The sequence below is a fragment of the Peromyscus leucopus genome, chromosome 7, assembly GCF_004664715.2.
Source record: "Peromyscus leucopus breed LL Stock chromosome 7, UCI_PerLeu_2.1, whole genome shotgun sequence".
Taxonomy (NCBI): Eukaryota; Metazoa; Chordata; class Mammalia; order Rodentia; family Cricetidae; genus Peromyscus; species Peromyscus leucopus.
The window spans coordinates 95,620,352-95,642,226 of record NC_051069.1 but is presented as its reverse complement, the minus strand read 5'-3'; the positions used below and the strand labels follow the sequence as shown (position 1 = coordinate 95,642,226).

At 40.5% G+C, this 21,875-nt stretch overlaps 1 protein-coding gene across 6 annotated transcripts in view; it reads right to left on the bottom strand.

The window, feature by feature from the left end:
• The window catches only part of Dcaf1 (DDB1 and CUL4 associated factor 1), a 71,459-nt gene that overhangs the window by 18,683 nt on the left and 30,901 nt on the right, over positions 1-21,875 (bottom strand). For all 6 annotated transcript variants that reach the window (XM_037207902.1, XM_037207903.1, XM_037207904.1 and 3 more), the window contains exons 10-19: positions 20,889-21,068; positions 19,389-19,598; positions 14,484-14,653; positions 11,556-11,680; positions 5,971-7,234; positions 5,262-5,460; positions 4,610-4,692; positions 3,984-4,068; positions 604-837; positions 102-195 (exon numbers count right to left, since the gene is read on the bottom strand). In XM_037207902.1, the coding sequence (XP_037063797.1) occupies positions 102-195; positions 604-837; positions 3,984-4,068; positions 4,610-4,692; positions 5,262-5,460; positions 5,971-7,234; positions 11,556-11,680; positions 14,484-14,653; positions 19,389-19,598; positions 20,889-21,068 (2,644 nt within the window). The remainder of the gene's footprint in view (positions 1-101; positions 196-603; positions 838-3,983; positions 4,069-4,609; positions 4,693-5,261; positions 5,461-5,970; positions 7,235-11,555; positions 11,681-14,483; positions 14,654-19,388; positions 19,599-20,888; positions 21,069-21,875) is intronic.

Sequence of the window (21,875 nt, the reverse complement as noted above, 5' to 3'; positions counted from 1 at the left end):
TTTTACTTTTAATTTTCAATTGCTTTTCACAAGTGAAAAGTATTTCTAAACATGTGAGAGTGTAGAATAGGAAAAAAGAGAATGAAGTAAAAGCTTATTACCTCCATACATCACTGTCCCAGTGTGGTTAAACACCACACGACATTGATCCAAAGCAGGAACTGTGTGTAAAAGATGGAAAGTTCGAAGGTCCCACTAGGAGGGTGTGATTAAGGGAAACTATTTTATACAAAAGTTGAGAGAGCTGATTTTACTAAGATAGGACCGAACCATGCTTAGCAAGCACTCTGCCAACTAAACTACATCCTAATCCACAAAGGCTTTTCTCTGAAGTATCATTTCTTCTTCTTCCTTAAATTTAAAGTACTTCCTACTAAATTTAAAGTACCCATACTCTAAATGCCAACACCCATTACTGACTGATATTCCTGCAAATAATCCCATATACATAACACTACATGAGTTCCCTTCCTCCCAAAAGTAGCAGCTCCTTCTCCTCTTCTCCGGTCTAGCAATAACTGATTTCCACAGAGCAAAAGTAAAGTAATCCAAAATAGGTAACAACAAATGGAAAGTAAGACATACAATCCCTTGTAAGGATACAATCTCTGTATTGATGATGACCTCCAGCCCATTTGGATGGAAAACACCACTGATATTCATGTTGAACTTGTCAAACTTGTGGATGGCCTGTGCAGAGCGGACATCCCAGAGGACGCCATCATTTAAGACAAGATCATCTGTAGGATTAAAGGTGGCACAGTTCCTCTTGTAGTTGTTGGCAAGATCTGGGTTAAACAGAGTCAACAGCTTGTTGCCAGTCTGAATATCATAAATCTTTAGAGAAGAAGGGGCGGGAAGAGAAAAATCAGACCAATCTACGCAGTGACAGGTTTAAAGAGAGACTGTGAAATGCCTCTCCATGTTCCCAAACCCCAATCACAAAAGTCCTGACACTGTTCAACTGAAATGCTCAAAAGCACACCCTCTGAGCCAAGGTAAAGTGCACCAGTTCCCATGTGAGCTTTGAAAAATCCCTTTCCAGAGTAAAATGAGAAGTCAACCGAATTAAAGATTTAAGATAACAAACCTTTTCTTCTCTTTTGAAGAAACAGAAAATGATTCCAAGGTTAAAACAAAGGAATTGTCATCAAAGATCAATGATTAACCATAAACTACTACTCAAAAGCTATTGATGAAATACTTGGGGTTTTTTTTCCCCCTTAAAATTCCAGAGTGTATTTTAGCCCCATCATAATAAAAAGTTCTAAAGTCTACAATTTACAACTGGTGCACAGACCAGATCTTTCCCATCAACTACGAAGTTGTAATGTTTCCAAATATTTAAAAAAGATCCTCCTCTGATATAAATAAGGAAACACCATAAAGAAACAAACAAGCCCAGATCACGGACAAGACAACCATTCTGGTCTCTTCAATTTTCAAAGTCAGGAAAACTGGAGGAAAGATTCTTGACTTTAAAACATTTGTAAGATATAACCCAAATGCACCCTAACTAGATCCTGGTTTTAAAAACAAAAACCCATGTAAAGCAAAGGATAACCAGGCTATAATCCACAGCCCCAGAGAAGCTAGGTAACAAAGAGGACCCTAAGAGGGACGCATGAATTTCCCTGGGAAGGGGAAATAGATGAGATCTCCTGAGTAAACTGGGGGGAGTGGGGAAGTAATGAACGAGCTATCTTGATAGAGGGGGACATTTTGAGGTTAGGGAGAAACCTGTTGCCAGGGAAACTCCTAGGAATCCACAAGGATGACCCCAGCTAAGACTCCTAACAGTAGTGGAGAGGGTGCCTGAACTGGCCTTCTCCTGTAATTAGATTGGTGACTACTCTTTCAACAGAGAGCCTTCATCCAGTAACTAATGGAAACTGATACAGAGATCCACAGCCAAGCACTGGGCCGAGCTCCGGAAGTCCAGTTGACAAGAGGGAGGAAGGATTGTAGGAGCCAGGGAGGGTCAAGATCACGACGGGGAAACCCACACAGACAGCTGACGTGAGCTCAAGGGAGCTCATGGACTCTGGACTGACAATTGTGGAGCCTGCACAGGACTGACCTAGGCCCTCTGCATGTGGATGACAGTTTTGTGTAGCTTGGTCTGTTTGTGGGGCCCTTAGCAGTGGGATCAGGACCTGTCCCTGGCACAACAAGAGCTGGCTTTTTAGAACCTACTCCCCATGTAGGAATGCCTTACCCAGCCTTGATGCAGGGGAGGAGCTTGGTCCTGCCTCATTGTAATGTGAGATGCTTTGCTGACCCCCATGGGAGGCCTGCCCTTCCTGAATGGGGAAGTAAGTGGATGGGAGGATAGACCGGAGGTGGAGAGCAGGAATGGGAAAAGAGGAGGAAGGGAAAACTGTAGTTGGTATGTAAAATAAGTAAAAAAATTAATTTAAAAAAAGCTGCTTACTTCAAAAGTAAAATATGGATAGACGGATAGATGATAGATAGATGAAAGATAGATAGAAAGAAAGCAAGAAAGCAAGAAAGCAAGAAAGCAAGAAAGCAAGAAAGCAAGAAAAGAAAGAAAGAAAGAAAGAAAGAAAGAAAGAAAGAAAGAAAGAAAGAAAAGCCCTTTGAAAACAAGTTCATCAGAACAATTAGGAAAACTAAGTGTGGACTGGATAGCAGATATGTGGAATTATCTGGGAATTTATTATACAATAAAGTATCTTTATCATTAGACAATAGATATAAAGATAAAAAGACTATGATGATGTTTATAACCCCCTTTCAAATGATTTTTTAAAAAGGAATTTACAAAGAAAATACTGCAAAATATTAAAATGATGAATCTAGGTAATGAGCATATGTAATTTTTTTCTTTTGTATAATTTTCTATATATTTTTGGGTTTTCAAAGGGGGAAGTCCTCTTGATTTACTGCCTTACATCTTCCCCAAGCTCTTCCCCTACTTCTCCAGTTCACTGCATGGAGTCATACTTCCTTCAGGGTTCTACTTAAACACTACCCTGTCTTACTCTGTAACACTTACTACCTGAATATTTCTTTTCTTTATTGTCTCTCTAATAAAGCTCTCTAAAAGCAGAGGCTATATTTCATCTAAAATGTGATAAGAAATCAATAAACATCTGTTCTTAGCTGAGTGTAGTTGGTCCATACCTATAATCCTACAAGTTGGTAGGCTGAGGCAAAAGGATCCTAAATTTAAGACTAGGTGAGACTACATAAAGAAATGCTCAATTGAAAAACAAAAGAAACTGGAAAAAAAGGACAGACTGCTACACTAAAAGTCTTTTCAAGCTGCCAGTTTCATACTTGACCCTCTCACATTTTCCCCATGTAGCTCCCTCTTTATGACAGTCTCACTAGTTGGTATTGGCCTAGAACTCCTTTTTCCCCCCCAAAACAGCATTTCTCTGTGTGGCCCTGACTGTCCTGGAACTCAGTCTGTCTACAGACCCAGACCGGCTGAGAATTCAGAGATCCCCCTGCCTCTGCCTCCCGAGTGCCAGGATTAAAGGTGTGCACCACCACTGCTTGCACTTGGGCTTGAACTCTCCTTGCTCCTCTTACCTGAGAAATCACAGGTATTCACAACCATGTCTGGCTCTTCGTATAATTTACTTTCATTACTTCTGTATTCTAACTAGAGGGTTTATTTTGGTGCTTTAGTTCTTTGGTATTTTGTTGTTTGAGACATTATAGATTGATTCTAGATCATGTTAGGCAGGGGTTCCCAGTATATTTCCAACTCAGCTCCCAGCCCTTTAAATTTCATTTTGAAGAGGCTCACTAATTACTTAGGCCAGCTCTGAATCTGCAATCTCTGTCTTGGTCTATAGAATAACTGGGATTTCAGACATGGACTACCATACCCACATCACTGAGTAATTTCCAACTGCCAACAGAACACAAATTCCCACATTACCTCCAGAGGAGTTCAGTGTGAACCAATGAGTAAACTCAGCTTGATAGAAGTAGATTCTTATACTTACATGGGCAATGTCTCCTTTTGTGCCTATGACCCGATCCTGAGAATGCTTACTGAACTCAACATAATGATCTTCTGTGAAGGAATGCCTACAAACAACAAAATTACTGAGGTAACAGACTGTCAGGACATTCTCTTCAGTCACCTGAAAATACAGGTAATTTTGAATCTCTTGCAAATCATACTTACCTGATTTTCCTTGGTTTCCAAAGAAAAAACAATTGTACACATAGATTAAAAAGAAAAGTCCCTCTATCGGTCCAGTGAATAGATACCAAATAATGGGAGTTTGTTGGCTAGAGAAATGGCTAATACATGACATGGGCTTTTGAAATATCCCAGAAATCAATACAACTGTCATGTGAACATAATACATAAATGTCCATTTTGGGTTAGTGAACAGTCCGTTGTATAATGGGAATATAAAGACATCATAACATTATTTATAAACTAAGACAAATTCTTATTAAATGTGAATCTCAAATGAGAAAGGAAGAAATTACCAACAGTTGACATTATTCTTCTTTTCCCCAAAAGGCTTGTAATTTAAAATCGGATAAAGGGAAACAAAGTGGGTATATAAGACACAAAATACAAGATACTATGCTATCAAAGCAAATAAATACATACTTCATATCAAATACTGACTTCATCCCCCAAAGTGCAGACAAAGGCTGGCTCCAAGTGGCAGATGTCAGAAGTAATGACCCATCCTAAAAGAGGAAGGAGTTAGAAAACACTAGGATCTTAGTTACATGTGCCTACAATGGACTAGAAAATAATATATTCCCAGGGGCCTAACAGTTTACTTACTGTGCATGTATGTATGATACGTAGATATGGTGGCACATGTGTCATGCATGTAGAAGTCAGAAGACAACTTTGTAGAGTTGCTTTCTCCTTCTACTTTTACATGAGCTCCAAGAAACAAACCCAGGTAGTCAGGATTGGCATGGTGAGCACTTTTACCCATTAACCCATCTTGCTGGCCTAGGCTTTTTTTATTTGTTTTTCTTTAGTTGAAATAACGTCTATGTACTTGGGGCCTAGAACTTACTCTGTAATCCAAGTTGGCTTTGAACGCACAATCATCCTGCCTCAGTTTCCCATGTACCACCACACACAGCTGGCCAAACATCTCATATTCTTTGAGACATGAGTCAACATCAACTAGACTTTCTAGTTAATGGCTCATCTAAAATCCAATAAAAGGTAAGACTCCTTTAACTCTGGCTCCCCAATCCATACCAAATTGGGAGCAAACAGGGGAAGGAGCCCTCACCCTGGAAGGTTCAAGGTGTGTGATGGCTGAGTTGTGACAGTTGTAGCTGGCCTCTTCCTGTCCACTGAATACATTGTAGAGCTTCAGCTGCCCTGTACAGGTACCGAGCATAAGGAACCGCTCCCGGGCTGAGAATGCACAACACGTAAAGCCACTCTCGTCTTCATTAGCTTCCCGGAACACGGAAATAGGACGAAATCTAACCAAACCAGAGAAAGTGCATACGTCAGAGCAAAGAACATCCAGGAACTCTGCAAAACACAAACTTTGCTACAGAGTATGAGAGAAGAGCGTTATAATTCAAAATGTGAAGCCATTGAGTTCTAAAACATTACAGTGACCTTCGGTAGTTTAAATTCTCAATGAAAAAGTGTGTGGTCCCATGATCTGTGTGTAAGATTTGTAAAGAACCAGACAGAACACAACATGGACAACACAAAAGGCAAATTTGGGAACTGGCTAGAAATCGTGAGTTAAGTTTAAGTTCTAACAAACATACTGGTTATGATGATAGCAAAAGATCAAAATACTGCCAAGAACCTAAAACAAATCAATAATTGACTTAATTAGTTCACAAAACACATAAAAATGATATTCAGTGATACTTTAGGTCAACAAATGACTTAAACTAATCACTCAGTGATGATACTGACCAAATACTGATTTAAAAAAACAATCATTCCAAGAAGCATGGGGAACCTCTCCTTACCTGCTAAAAATAAGGTGCCTATCAAAGCATCCGCCATCTACCCCTCCATATTTTGGAAATGATGCCCTGCGGTTTAGCCTTGAGGTAAAGTTTATTGGCGCTTGCCGCCTCTGTTTTGGCTCAGGACACTGGTGAGGAGTAAAGAGAGAAAAAGGTGGACAGGTGGCAACGGGGTTCTTGCAGCGAGCATGTTGCTCCCTAAGATACTCTGTGATGATACTGTCCAGCGTAGGTGGGGAAGGAAGATGTCTATCCAATTGTTTTTTTATGGCAGGGCTCTGGCTATATGCGCCGTGGTCCGACTTCTGCCGCAACACTCGAATTTTCCTGCCATTGCACGGTGATGGCCTCTCCCTGATAAAACTGATCCTACCAATCAAAGGGGAGTTGCCTGCATATGATGGGCCAGGCAAAGCCAATGAACCCTGGGGGGGGCGTGGCGGAGGATGGGCAGGGGGGGCAGAAGGGGCAGAAGCACCCACAGCAGCATGGCTGCCTAGTCGACTTGCAATGCCATTGGCAATCCGAGGGGTCCGGGGAAGAGAGACAGGAGAAGCAGCAGCAGTCACTGGGGTGAAGGCAGAAGAGTGTGAGGCAGCAGTCATGGGCAAGTCAGCCTCTCTGGTCAGCACAGTCGCTGTCTCTCCAAGCCCTTTAGAAATGAGATGGTTCCGTATCAACAGGAGCAGTTCTTTCTCAGGGAAGGAGATCCGTGACTGGGCAACAACATCTGCTTTCTGTAGCCGTGCCAGCGACACATCAGTGCCAATGAGAAGAGGCTTTCCTGACACCCGCTCAATGAGCTCAGCGGCGTATTTGCAGAACTTGACATGGTCGCTACGCTTGTCCTGCAGCACTGGCTCCTTCATCAGCTGTTGAATCTGGCAGCTACTAAAAAGGGGCAATTTGCTGATGATCTGTCGAACAGTGCTACTTCGAGATAAGCCCACTAGGGCCTTGCAGGCCAGGGCCCGGATCTGGTCTGCATCTGTGATGGGCATCTTGATGGACAATAGGGACAGAAGCACCTTGATACCATTGTTGGACTGGACCACATTCCACATCTTGGCCAGGGTATGCTCACTGCTCTTGGGGGTCTGAGACAGCTTTCTCCGAGGAGTTCCAGAAATAAATTTACCAATACTGGATATTCGGTTATCTGGGCCACATACACAATTGATGATAATTTGAAGTGCTGACTTCTGAATTTCAGCATCATGGATAAAGAACTCACCCTCAGCCACTCCCAAAATAATGCTGATACCTGTAACATTTAAAAAAAAAAAAAATGTATTACTCTCCATAAAACTGAAAGCTAGGAGGACCTAAGATGGCACGTCACAGGGACACTTTCCACATCCATCTTTATTGTGCACTATTAACAGCAGCCAAGTTAGGGGATCAGTCAAATAGATGGACATGGCAAGATGGTTTACTGGTTAACAGCTCTTGGCATCAAGCCTGCTGACCTGAGTTTGACCCTCAGAACCCACATTTGTAAAAGGAGAATTTATTCCAGCAAGTTGACCTCTAACCTCCACATGTGCACCATGGTATGCAAGAACACACAAAAAACAAATAATAAAATGTAAATAGAAAAAAAAAGATGGATCTTAAAATCATTTTAAATGAACTAGCCCACATGCAGAATCTAGAATTAAAATGAAACAGAAAAACCCACACGTTAGGACATGACATGCTGTGGGATAATGCTCTTGTATACTGTAAAGAGTTGTCACTAAAATTGGTTTAATAAAATGCTAAGTAGGCAGCAGCCAGGCAGGAAGTATAGGAAGGGAGAACAGACTAGGAGAAATCTGGGAAGAGGAAGGGCAGAATCAGGTGTCACCAGCCAGATGCAGAGGAAGCAAGATGAGAATGCCGTATTGAGAAAAGGTACAAGTCACGTGGCTAAACATAGATAAGAATTATGGGTTAAATTAGGTGTAAAAGCTAGTTAGTAATAAGCATGAGCTACTGACTGGCCAAGCACTTATAAGTAATATTAAGCCTCTGAGTCAATTATTTGGGAAGCAGCTGCCTGGGTATTTGGGAGTTGCTTGCTAGCTTCCTCCTAGCTTCCACCTACAAGGATGCCAGTATTCAGAGGCTGAGGCAGAAAGATACCAACAAATTCAGGGCAAGCCTTGGCTACACAGTAAATCCCAGGCCAGGCTGGGCTACAGAGTGAGAATCTGTCTCAAAAACAAACCACCACCAAAAAAAGGCATGGGACTAGAATGGGGCCTAAGAAAGAGAAAAAAAGTTGACTGGTTTTTTTTTTTTTTTTTTTTTTTTTTTTTACTGGTTGGCTTTTTGGTTTGTTTGTTTTTTTAGACAGCCTCTCTCTTCTTAGCCCAAGCTGTTCTGGAACTCACTATGTACATCAGGCTAGCCTCAAACAAAAAGATACACCTGTTTCTGCCTCCTAAGCGCTAGCACTGAAGGTGTACAACACCATGCCCAGAGAAGGAAGAGGTCTTGAAAAAGGCAACACATGAGGGTAATAGGGGGAGAAAAACAAATGTTTTGTCCCATATGGAAAATTTAAAATTTAACTATGTGTAAGTATGACATGAAAGTAGAAAGGGGACAGGAATATCGGAAGGAGGAAAGTGGAAGCCATATATGAGCAAGGGACTATAATATACAGTATAAAATACCATAAAGAAACACATTCTAGCCGGGCGGTGGTGGTGCATGCCTTTGATTCCAGCACTCGGGAGTCAGAGCCAGGCAGATACCTTTGAGTTCGAGGCCAGTTTGGTCTACAGAGCGAGATCTAGGACAGGCTCCAAAACTACACAGAGAAACCCTATCTCCAAAAACCAAAAAAAAAAAAAAAAAAAAAAAAAAAAAAAGAAAGAAAGAAAGCCATTCTATAGGGCTTTAAGGGCCAAGGAGACAGCTAAGAGGGTAAGAAAGTTTGCTGTATAAGCCTGATGACCTGAGTTTGATCCCCAGAAGCCAGATAAAAAAGCTCAACGCTGTACTATTCTGTAACCGCAGCACTTCTACATCAAAACAGAGATAGGAGAACAGACTGGTTGGAAGCTAAGCACCCAAGCAACAAAATAAGTCGTGTCTCAACAGCATGAAAGGAGAGAGTTAACACCCAATAACTGCCTTCTGGTCTCTACATGTGCTTCATCTACAGGTGTACACACACAAATTTTTAAATGTTTTTAAATTGAAAGCTAATGGCTACCTTCAGTGTTGCCACAACTTCATATTTTGAAGTTCCATTCATTTTTTTCCACGTAAGAAAGGGAAGAAGGAAGGAAGGATGAAAGGAATGAAGGGAGGGAAAAGAACCTCCCTACATCTTTGAAAGCACTCATCAGGTAGAGGTAGGAAGATTAGGAATTCAGGGTCATCCTCAGCTACTTACTGAGTTAGAGATGACCCTGGGTTACATGAAACCCTGTCTCAAGACACACCCTCCAAAACAACAAAAAAGTACAAGTAATTGTTCTGCTACATGTTCTATACCTCAATGGTACAATATGTCCTGTATTGTTATTAGAGGGGTTATATGAAATATGAAAGCTATCAAAGTTTGTGTACAGTATTTCCTAGGTAAAAGGGAAAAAAAATAGTGGAAATTAAAACCTTCTGCAGGAAAGCAAAAGGCCCTCAGCTTAGCAGGTACCCAGCAGTAGGAACCTTATTCACTATCTATTAAACTGGGTTATAGTAACACACGCCTTTAATCCCAGTCCTCCAGGAGACTAGAGCAGGCAGATCTCTGAGATCTAGGCAAGCCTGGTCTACAAAGTGAGTTCCAGGACAGATTACACAGAGAAACCCTGTCTCAAAAAAGCAAAAAAAGTATATGGGTGTATGGGTGTATGGGTGTGTGTGTGTGTGTGTGTGTGTGTGTGTGTGTGTGTGTGTGTGTGTTGTGTGTGTACACCTTAGGCACTTTCATGGGTATGGGGGTGTGTGTGTGTGTGTGTGTGTGTGTGTGTGTGTGTGTGTGTGTACCTTAGGCACTTTCCTTTCCCTGAGTCTTACACCTGAGGACCCACAGTCTATCATCATTCACCTCAGCAGCCTGCTCTTAATATTGTGTGTTTTTCAAGACAGTTTCTCTATGTAGCCTTTATGGTCCTGGAACTCACTATGTAGACCAGGCTGGCCTCAAACTCAGAGATCCGCCTGCCTCTCCTCTAGTGCAATGATCAAAGGTGTGCGCCGCCGCCCAGCAACATTGTTTTTTTCAAACACAAGCTTTCTCCTTTCTCATGTTTCTTAGTACTCAAGTTACCAAATGCTTGTTTATCCCAACTTATTATCATAAAGGTAAAGTTCTGGGAAGTGCACACATCCTAGACAGAAATATCTGACCCATTCAGAAATCCTAAGTTTCTTAGCATGACTATCTCTATGAACTGTATGGTGTCAAATACAAGGAAAAAACAAGGAACCCTCCTCCACAATCTTCTATTCCAGTGGTTCTCAACCTTCCTAATGTGGCAACCCTTAAATACAGTTCCTCATATTGTGGTGACCCCCAACCATAAAATTATTCTGTTGCTACTCCATAACTTGCTGTGGGATGGTCTTTCTGTATGCTGTGAATATGTGTTGCTATCATTGGTTAATTAAGAAGCTGCTCTGGCCTGTGCTAAGACAGAATATAGCCAGGTGGGAAATCCAAGCAAAGATACAGGGAAAAGAAAGGGGGAGTCAAGAGAGGCAGAGTCAAGAGAGACGCTGCAAGCTGTTGGGGGAGCAAGATGTAACAGAACACAGGTAAAGCCACGAGACACGTGGTGATACACAGATTAATAGAAATGGGTTAATTTAAGATGTAATAGCGCTGGGCAGTGGTGGCACACGCTTTTCATCCCAGCACTCAGGAGGTAGAGGCAGGAGGATCTCTGTGAGTTCCAGGCTAGCCTGGTCTACAAAGTAAGTTCCAGGACAGCCTCCAAAGCTACAGAGAAACCCTGTCTCGAAAAAAACAAAACAAAACTTTTAAAAAAGATGTAATAGCTAGCTAGCAATAAGCCTGAGCCACAGACCAAACAGTTTGTAAATAATATTAAGCCTCTGAGTGATTATTTTATAAAAATGGCTGCTGATCAGGCAGGTCTGAGAAACTTCAGTCTACAAAAACTAATCTTGCTACTGTAAAAAACTAATATCTGATATGCAGGATATCTGATATGTGACCCATATGAAAGCCATTTAACCCCAAAGGGATCTAGACCCGCACACTGAAAATTGCTGTTGCATTCTAACATCCTGAAATTAGGTTACAAACATGACCAGAAAAGCAAAGGCAAATTATCACACAACAACAAAAATGGCAAGGTGCAGGCTTGAGAGATAGCTTAGTCTATAAGAGTCAGGAATAGTAGCATATGCTTGTATCCTAGGATTGGAAAAAAAGAAGAATATTCATTCCCAAGGCTTAATGGCCAACTAGCCTAGGCTACTTGGTGAGTTCCAGACATCAAAAAGAAATATGGTTAATCCCTGGAGAATGGCACTTGATGCTGTCCTCTGGCCTTCACGCACACACATGCACTTGAATACATTCACAAAAACTAGCACAAGAACAAGGTGCAACCTACCTACAGTGGATATAGTAGAGCCAGCCTCATCCAGTACATCCACTGACTCTGCCAACTGGAGCTGGATTTTTGGCACCACAGTGAGAATAGCCAGGACATCCAAAGCAAAGCGCACAGTGTCATTCCTAGACAGGAAGGAGAATTAATCAAAGGGGACTACAATACAACTACAAAACACAATTTTAAAAAATGAAGAGATATAACAGATTGGAACCACTATTTGAAAGGATCTAAAATACTTATTTTTAAAAAATATTTAAGACTAAGAATATACTGGACACTCAAAAATAATCTGAAAATATGAGATACAATTGTAATTACATTTACTTATTTACATGTGTGTGTCACAGTGTATACAGTCAAAAGAAAGCTTGTAGGAATTGGTTTTCTACTTCCATCATGTTGGTCCCAGAGATCCAACACAGGTCACAAGGCTTGGAGGCAATTTCTTTTCCCACTGAGCCATCTCACTTGCCCAAAACAGGTTTGTTTGTTTGTTTGTTTAAAGATTTATTTATGTCAGGCAGTGGTGGCGCACACCTTTAATCCTAGCACTCAGGAGGCAGATGCAGGCAGATCTCTGAGTTCAAGGCCAGCCTGGTCTACAGAGTGAGTTCCAGGACAGCTAGGGCTACACAAAGAAACCCTGTCTCAGAAAAATAAAATGAATGAATGAATGAATGAATGAATGAATGAATGAATGAATGAATAAATAAATAAATAAATAAATAAATAAATAACAAAAGACTGGATGTCTCCACATTCCCAATCTGGTGCTGGAGCCTTAGGGAATTTCCAGAGACCTGCTGGTCTTCAGTCTATGTCCTTAAGAGTCCTTAAGAAGTAGATTCTGATAGGAGCAAAGGAATGCCAAAGCAACAAGAGATATTTAAAGCCAGGAATGGTGGTGCACTGAAGAGGCAGAGGCAGGAACAGGAGCTGGAGCATCTTCATTAGTTTGAGACCAGCCAGGTCTACATGGTAGTTCCAGGCCAGCTAGGACTATGTGGAGATCCTATCTCAGAAAAGAAGAGGAACAAACAAGTGTTTATATAGGCCAAAAATTCATTATCCAAAATTCTCTGGACCAAAAACACTTCAAAATGACAGTGCTTTTGCAATTTTAGAGTACTTGGACAGAATCTATCACTTGAGAATTACTAATCTAAAAATTTAAAATCTAAAATGCCCCCAAATCAATCATAGCTAACTACTCTGTAACCAGTGACAATCATTTAAAAAAAAAAAAATTATTCTATAGGAAAGGGTTCAAAATGCAATTACGTGAAAGAGAAAATGTAGGATACAAAATCTGAAAGTACCAAATATTTAAAAGGTAGGAAACTATCAAGATCACCTTCCAAATAATCTGTCAACATCTACTAAAGGTGAAAATGAAGAAGATACAGTATATCCTGGGTTCTACACACTACAGCCTCAAGAAGACACCAAAAGACATTAAATGTAAAAAGGGAAAAAACAAGTGTCAGACACAGGTGGGAGACATATGCCTATGATTCCCAGCATTGGGAGCAGGTAAGCAAGGCTGAAGCAGGAAGTTGAAAAAGAGCCTGGGGGCTGGAGATAGCTCAGAGGTTAAGAACACTGATCTTCCACAGGTCCTGAGTTCAATTCCCAGCAACCACATGGTGGCTCACAACCATCTGTAATGAGATCTGGTGCCCTCTTCTGGCCTGCAGGCAAACATGTACATAGAACACTGTATAAATAATAAATAAATCTTTTTTAAAAAAAAAAAGAAAGAAAGAAAAGAAAAAAGAGCCTGGACCTAATTCTTTTAAAAGAGAAAAAGAAAAGAAAATGAAGAAGGAATGGAGGGAAGTAGAGGAAAGAAAGAGTGAACAAACTCCCACAAGTTGTTCTCTGACTTCGAAACATTCACCTTACCACATACGTACCCCGCCCCACACAAGTAAGGAAGGAAGGAAGTAAATAAATAATTTAAAAGCCAAAATCACACCTTTGAGGCCATAGAGACAGATTAGCAGATAGTCACTTGCTACCAAGCCTGACTCAGTTATGATCCCTGGGACTCACATGGTGAAATGAGAGAAACAACACCTGTATGTTGTCACTGACACTGACACACACACACACACACACACACACACACTCTCTCTCTCTCTCTCTCTCTCTCTCTCTCTCTCTCTCTCTCTCTCCATAAATAAGTAAAAAATATTTTTTGAGAAATCACATTATAGGTGGGCATCATAGCACACACCTTTATTCCCAACACTCAGGAGGCAGAGGGATCTCATTGAGTGCCAGGCCAGTCAGGGCTACATAGTGAGATGCTGTCTCAAAGTATAAAATAATAAAATAAGAAGGCTAGAAGATAGATCAGGGGCTAAGAGCACTGGTTGTTCTTCCAGAGAACATGGGTTCAATTCTTAGCACCTACATGGCATTTAACAACTATCTGGCTCCAAATTCCAGGAGATTCGATGCCCTGTTCTGCTCAAGATCCTAAGCACACATAAGAACACATAAGCTCACACAACCACACACACATAAAAAAATAATAATAAAGGGGGGGGGGAGATAAAAATTAAATAATAAAATAAAAAACACATTATTTTTCTTTCTATTTTTTTGTTTGTTTATTCCTTTTTGTTGTTGTTGTTTTGAGACTGGGTTTCTCTGTGTAGCCCTAGCTGTCCTGGAACTCATTCTGTACTCTAGGCTTATCTGGAACTCAGTGATCTGCCTGCCTCTGCCTCCCAAGTGATGGAACCAAAGGCATGTGCCACCACCACCCAACCACCAAAAAAAAAAAAAAAAAAAATTATCACACTTTCATACTAATCTTCTTCCTTCACAGAATCAAGTATAAAACTTCAATTCAACAAAAGCTTGTTAAGCATGTATTATGTGAAACTGAACTTTAGTTGAAACTTCTAGTCCCACCTTGCATAATAGGTCTTCCAATTGCAGGCGATGGAAATAAGCTGCAATAAGAGCTGTACACAGGAAAGCTTGAGGAAGACTTCAGCAGGTTCCCAATACAGCTGAGCTGGGCCATATTCTATCAAAAACTCCATCATTTCCACAATCTGCTCATGAGTGTATGAGCATGCCTATAAGGAGAGGTATGTATTATTATAATACATAATTGCATCATCTGCTATTTATCAATGCTTGCCAAAAGATTTTAATAACAGCTTTCAATTTTCACAGTTCTTGATTCATCAGTCATATGTAAAACAATGCCCCATAATGCTTAGTCCTTTATTTGTAACGGCACACATAATTTAAAAAAATAATAACAAAAGGTTGATTTGTGCATATTTATAAAGGTTGAAAAAGTAGCACCATACAAACAGGTATCAACTTGAGATTTTTGAAACATGCAGACATTAATCTTGATCCCAAACCTATCAAATAAGTTCCAAAATGATAGAGAGCTAGAGTTATGGACACATCCTTTCCCAAGAGAACTTCTGCACAGGAGGCAGGGTACTTAGCACTTTTCACAAAAACAAGCAGTCTGACCCATCCTTCAGTCCCTTTAGTTCTAGTCTACCACATTAGTAGTGACTCACAAGTGGGAACAAAAAAGGTCCTTGAAGTTCATCTATTACCTCCACTTTTAATTGTTCTGCTTTCATATAGGGCAGGTAAAAATGCTAAGTGTGTCCTACGAACATGACACTGGGCTCAGATGGGATTTCAGACCTGGAGCTGCTGCTGCAAGTATTATTATTTTGTTTGTTTGTTTCTTTTTGTTTTGGAGACAGGGTTTCTCTGTGTAGCTTTAGAGCCTGTCCTGGAACTCACTCTGTAGATGAGGCAGGCCTCGAACTCACAGAGATCCACCTTCCAAGTGCTGGGATTAAAGGTGTGCGCCGCAACCACCTGTAGCACGAATCTTAACAGTTCTTATTAATAAAAATAAAACCGAAGCCAGGTACTGGGATGAACACTAGAAGATCAGAGAAGCAGAATAAGCCACAGCCACCTCACCTTGCCAATTCCTCAGCTGATCCTGTTTCCTCAGACTGGAAGCCTCTGAGACCTCATTCAGAATGAATCTCAGCTGAACTGTTGCTCAAAAGTCTAAAAGCTTAACCAGCTCTAGTTCCTGGTCCTCATGCCTTAAACCTTTCTGCTTTCTGCCATCACTTCCTGGGATTAAAGGCATGAGTCATCATGCCTGGCTGTTTCCAGTGTGGCCTTGAACTCACAGAGATCCAAATAGATCTCTGCCTCTGGAATGCTAGGATTAAAGGCATGTGCTACCACTGCCTAACCTCTATATTTAATATTGTGGTTGTTCTGTTCTCTAAACCCAGGTAAGTTTATTAGGGTGCACAATTTTGGGGGGAATACAATACCACCACAACCGCCTGGCTTTTTTTTTTTTTTTTTTAGTAGTATTAATTTTTAAGACTGTGTCCTGGGTCAGGATATACTTAAGTTTTACAGCACTTATCTGGTATGTTATGAGACCCTGGTTTTGATCCCCAACTCAGAAACAAGAAATAAAAAATTAGAAGACTAGCAGGTCATGGTGGTACATGCTTTAATCCCAGCTCTTAGGAAGCAGAGGCAGACAGTGCTCTGAGTTCCAGGCCAGCCTGGTCTACATAATAGAGACCCTGTGGTGGCCATTCTTGGTTGTCAACTTTACTACATGTGGAAGTAACTATAATTCAATCAGCCTAGCACACCTATGAGAGACTTTTTTCTTAATTAAAACATTAAGTGGGAAGACCCACTTCTAATATGGATCTTTTAAGGTAGGAATACACAAGGAATAGTCCAGGTCTTTTGAGGTGATAAGATGCACCTTTAATCTAGGTCACACTTTCTGCTGGCAGCCTATATAAAGGACATAGAAAAAGGAAGCTTTCACTCTTTGCCTGCTAGCTCTCGCTCTTTCTAGCAAATCCATTCCTTCATTGGCATTAGAGCCTACTTCTTCGGGATTCTGTCATGTACTAAAGACCAGCTGAGACATCCAGCTTCATGGACTGAACTGGATTCTTGGACCTTCTGCTGGTATACAGCCATTGTTGGGACTAGCTGGACCAGCCTATAAGCCATTCTAATAAATGTGTGTGTGTGTGTGTGTGTGTGTGTGTGTTGTGTGTGTGTGAGAGAGAGAGAGAGAGAGAGAGAGAGAGAGGAGAGAGAGAGAGGGAGAGGAGGGGGGGAGGAGATCATTCTATAAGTTCTATTCTTATAGAGAACCCTGACAACAGTTTTGGTAACAGAAGTGGTTCTAGAGCAAAAGAAGTATAATGATGAATTTTTTGTTGTTGTTTTGGTTTTAGCTTTTTGAGACAGGGTTTCTCTTGTGTATCTCTGGCTGTCCTGGAACTCTATAAACCAAGCTGGTATCGAACTCAAGAGATCTCCCTGCCTCTGCCTCCTGAGTGCTGGGATTACAGGTGTGTGCCGCCACTGCCCGGCAAGGACAAATTTTTTAAAGATCTGGAACAGGCTTTCTAATTTGCCAATACCTATGGTTATTGTAGTCCCTCCAGTTACTGAAGCCTCTCCTAGAAGATTGGAGAGCATTAAAAGCCCATAGTGTGAACCATTTTACAAACTTGAGGAGGCAAATGCATTTGATTATTCACCAATTCTGAGAGGCAATGGATTTGGTGACTCTATAAATCTTTTGAAGTTGGGCAGTGGTAGCAAATGCCTTTAGTCTCAACTCTAAAGGAAGCAGAGGCAGTTGGATCTCTGTGAGTTCAAAGCCAGCCTGGTCCACAGAGCAAGTTCCAGGACAGCCAGGGCTACAGAGACAAAAAAACAAAAACTTTTGACAGTTTGTGGAAAAATAAGAAAAATGATGATGCTAGTTGGTTGTTCCTAGCATCTCTGGGTAAATTGGTAAAGGATAGGAATAAGCTCTGTGATAAAAGTAACTCACTTCTAGCATGAGAGAATACAGTGAAGGACAACAATGTGATAAGACTGACCAGCTCCAGATGTACACAGTCTAAAAGTTTCTAGTGTGCCCTGGTAGGAAATCTCAACAGCAGCCACACAGCTTAAGTTCAGAAAATCAAACAAAAGCACTCATTATTAAACTAGCTGAATTACGAAGGAAATTAATTCCCAGCCTCTGAGGGTTAAAGTAAGGGTACTGATAGGTAAAGAATGGGATCCTGTAACTTGGGATGGAGATGTGTACAAGACCCTATTAAAGGTGAAAATGCTGAACCCTCAGGTTTCTCAAGAGTTTATCTCACCTGAGGGAGTAGTCTCCCATCCCCTGAAATAACTGCCTTTCCTTCGTTATCTAAGGAAATTAACCCTTCATTGCCTGCTAAACCAGCAATGACTTTCCCTGAAGATGCCAGGCAAGACAGTACTAATGTCCCTCAGGGCCCAACAATAGTTGCCTCTAGACCTATAATCAGACTAAAAGCTAAGCAGGCTCCTGGAGGGAAGACAGAAAATGTAGTCGATGAGGAAGCACACTATACTACTAAAGAGCTTAATGAGTTTGCTAATTCGTTCAAATAGAAGACTGGGGAATATATGTGGGAATGGATTTTAAGGTTGTGGGATAATGGTGGAAGAAACATAAAACTAGACTGGGCTGAGTTTATTTGGATGGGTCCACTGGGTGGCGATTCTAGGTTTAATATGTGCAGTTAAATGTGCAGTTAAAAGGGTGTCAAAATGCTAGGTGGTAGTGGCGCACGCCTTTGATCCCCAGCATCAGGGAGGCAGAGGCAGGTGGACCTCTGTGAGTTTGAGGCCAGCCTGATCTACAGAGCTAGTTCCAGGACAGCTACAGCCACACAAAGAAACCCTGTATCCAAAAACAAAAACAAGGGGTTGGGGATTTAGCTCAGTGGTAGAGCGCTTGCCTAGCAAGCACAAGGCCCTGGGTTCGGTCCTCAGCTCTGAAAAAAAAAAAAAAAAAAAAAAAAAAGATAAAATAACAAAAACAAAAACAAAACAAAAAAACAAACGATATCAAGTTTGTTTAAATGGTTGGCTGAAGCATCTGTCAAAAGATGGCCTACTGAAAAGGAGCTGGCAATGCCTGATATTCCTTGGCTTAGTGTTGATGAAGGGATTTTAAGGCTCAAGGAAATTGCAATGCTAGAGTGGGTAAGCTTTCTAAAACCTAATCCCTCACAATGGGAAGGCCCAGAAGACATGGCCTTCACTAATCCTATAAGATGCAAAAAGATGATGGGGCACCAGTACATTTGTAGAGCTTTGTTGTCATCTTTTTCCTTGTACCAGACTGGATGAATTAAATGCAATGGGTTAAACTGAGCCTCAAAGTAGCAGGGGCCAGGTGGCAGCACTGAATTGCCAAAAGCAAGGTGAATGTAGTTATCGTAATGGGCAGCAGAGACAAAATAATGTCCATAATGGCCTGACCTGTAATGGGCAGCAAAGATAAATAGATTTTTATGGTTGCATGACTCATATGGACCTGTGGTACTGGCTAATCAGTCATGGTGTTTTCAGAAATAAAACAGAAAAGAAGTCTACCATGTTTGATTTACATAAGCAGAAAATTTCTCAAAAAGAGAAAGACTACAATTGGATTACAGCAAGAGAATCTTCACCTATGAACCAATTTCCAGATGTAAGCCAGTAAGCAGCATTTTTCCATGGCCTTTGCATCAGCTCCTGCCTTTAGGTTCCTGCCATTTGAGTTCCTGCCCTGATTTGCTTCAATGATGAACAGTGATATGGAAACGTAAGCCAAATAAACCCTTTCCTCCCCAAGTTGCTTTGGTCATAGTGTTTCATCATAGCAGGGATAACGCTAAGACAACCTGTCTCAAAAATAAAATTAAACAAATAAATAAATGACTATTCTCTTACCTTGTATGGAGGTTGAGGGTGCACAAGAATACCACCCTCAGTCCTCTGAAGTGACTGCTTGACTTGTTCCAATTTAATGGCCAAGTGAGCTTCAAAATACTTTCGCAGAGCCATGCAGGTATGTTTGCCAGTTTGGCGGCTAGCAAATATTTCATCATCACTCAAAAGTGCACCCTGGTCTTCCAAATTTAAAATCTCCAAAGTACTGATCTATTAGTGAACAGGTATGAGATTGAAAGGGAGATGGGGAAAGAACACACAGAAGAGAAAAGTAAAAAGATAACAAAAAACTATTTTGGTAAATGTTTATGTTCAACAGTACTGACAAGTATACCCATATATACAACATGCTAACAGTCATATGAAACAAAAAATGACAGCTTCTAATCATATTAAAATATATACAGAAGGTGAAGTATAGTGGTGTATTCTTGTAGTCCAACACTTGAGAGGCTGAGACATGAAAATACTAAGTTCCAGGCCAGCCAATCTACATAGCAAATCCAAGGCTAACTTGAACTACAGAGAAATTGTCTTAAAAATCAAGAGGGGTTGGAGTGATGGCTCAGTGGTTAGGAGCACTGGCTGATCTTCTAGAGGAGCCAGGTTCAATTCCCAGCACCACATGGCAGCTCACAACTCTCTGTAGCTCCAATTCCAGGGAATCCAACACACTCACACAGACATACATGCACGCAAAACATGAATGCACGTAAAATAAAATATTTAAAAAATCAACAAGAAAAGGAAAACAAAGGTACACCAGCCTAAAGCTGTTGCCATTTGAAAAGATCAAAATTAAACAGTTGCAATCCAGCTCCCAGCACTTGGGAAGCAGAGCCAGAAACATTGATACAAGTTCAATGTCAGCCTGGTCTACAAAGGGAGTTCTAAACAAGGCTACATAGTGAGACCTTTTCTCACAAAAGAAAGAAAAAAGATGAAAAAAAATCATTATCACAGCAACCCTCCTACACAATTACTATGTCAAGATAGATAGATAGATAGATAGATAGATAGATAGATAGAAAGATAGATAGATAGATAGATAGATAGATAGATAGATAGATAGATAGATATGCATGTCTACAATGGCATAGAGAACAGGGCTAGGTACAGCCTTCAGCAGTATTGTAAATATGCCTGACACTCTGGGTTCAATACTTAGCACCAAAAAACCAAACATAAGAAAGTAAGAAAAACTCATAAATAAAAAAATACATATACAACCAAAGCCCAAAATGCCAATCAGAAATGTACCCAGCTGGGTGCAGTGATATGTATCTATAATCCCTGCACTAGGAATTGGAAGTAGGAAAGGCAGTAAGTAGTTCAAGGTCATTCTTGGTTATATAGAAAGTTAGGGCCAGACTGGGCTACATGAAACCTTGATTCAAACAACCAAAAAGAAATTTCTTCTCTTCTACATAATGTCTTTCAGTATAACCAAAACAAACAGGACCCCTACAGCTAACTGAAGAGCCAGTGGAAGAACCTCACCAAGTTTACTAGGCGACGCAGACCATCATAACGGTCAAAGAGCTCCAAGACAGCCCGGAATGAGAAGCAAATTGAGAAAAACATTGTAGCATGGCAGCATCCTGAAGCATGAGAACATTCCATTAACCATAGGGTATAGTTCACCACGTCAGATAGAACATTGTGGGGATGCATGCAAACCTGCAAAAAAGTAAATAAATAAATTAAATAAATATAAAAATATATTTTAACATTTGGGGCAAATGTTTCTTTAAAAGGGATGAAAAATTCACCAGTGTAGATAGAAAATTTTATAGAATACAGTGATCATTCTAAGTCAATTCTAGAACATAATCAATTTCAAACCTGAAAACTACCTAAATTTAATTAAGTACAACTTATACTTACCGAGAGCCATAAAATACATCATTTGATGCTTCTAAAATGCTCAGTGCATAAAGTATTAACATCCTGCTTAATAATTATAAAGAGGCTCAGAGAAGTTAAGGACTTTTTTTTTTTTGAGACACAGTCTCACTTTATGGCCCTAACTGGCCTGGAACTCACTATATAAACCAGGCTGGTCTCAAACTCACAGAGAGAGATCCACCTGCCTCTGTCTCCCAAGAACAAGGATTAAAAGCATGTGCCACGATGCCCAGCAAGGACATTCTTAAAAGTGGCGGAGCTTACTGTAACACTAAGTCTGCAATTGTACTATCTGCTGCTCCACTGATTCATACATGTATATGCCTCCTATGAATTAAACAATTAACTGTAAAACATTTCCTAGTTTTGCTTGGTACCTTTCTCTACATTTTAGCCATAATTAACTTTGTGCATATAAATAGTTTAATATTCACAAAAAGTAAAATTTTAATTATTACGGTTATCTTAGTAAATGAGCAAAGACAAAGTCAACACTCAAGTAAATCACCAGCTTTACTTAACTTAAAAAGTCATGTACATACACAACATTAGAAAAATATTCCTAATACAGAAATGAGC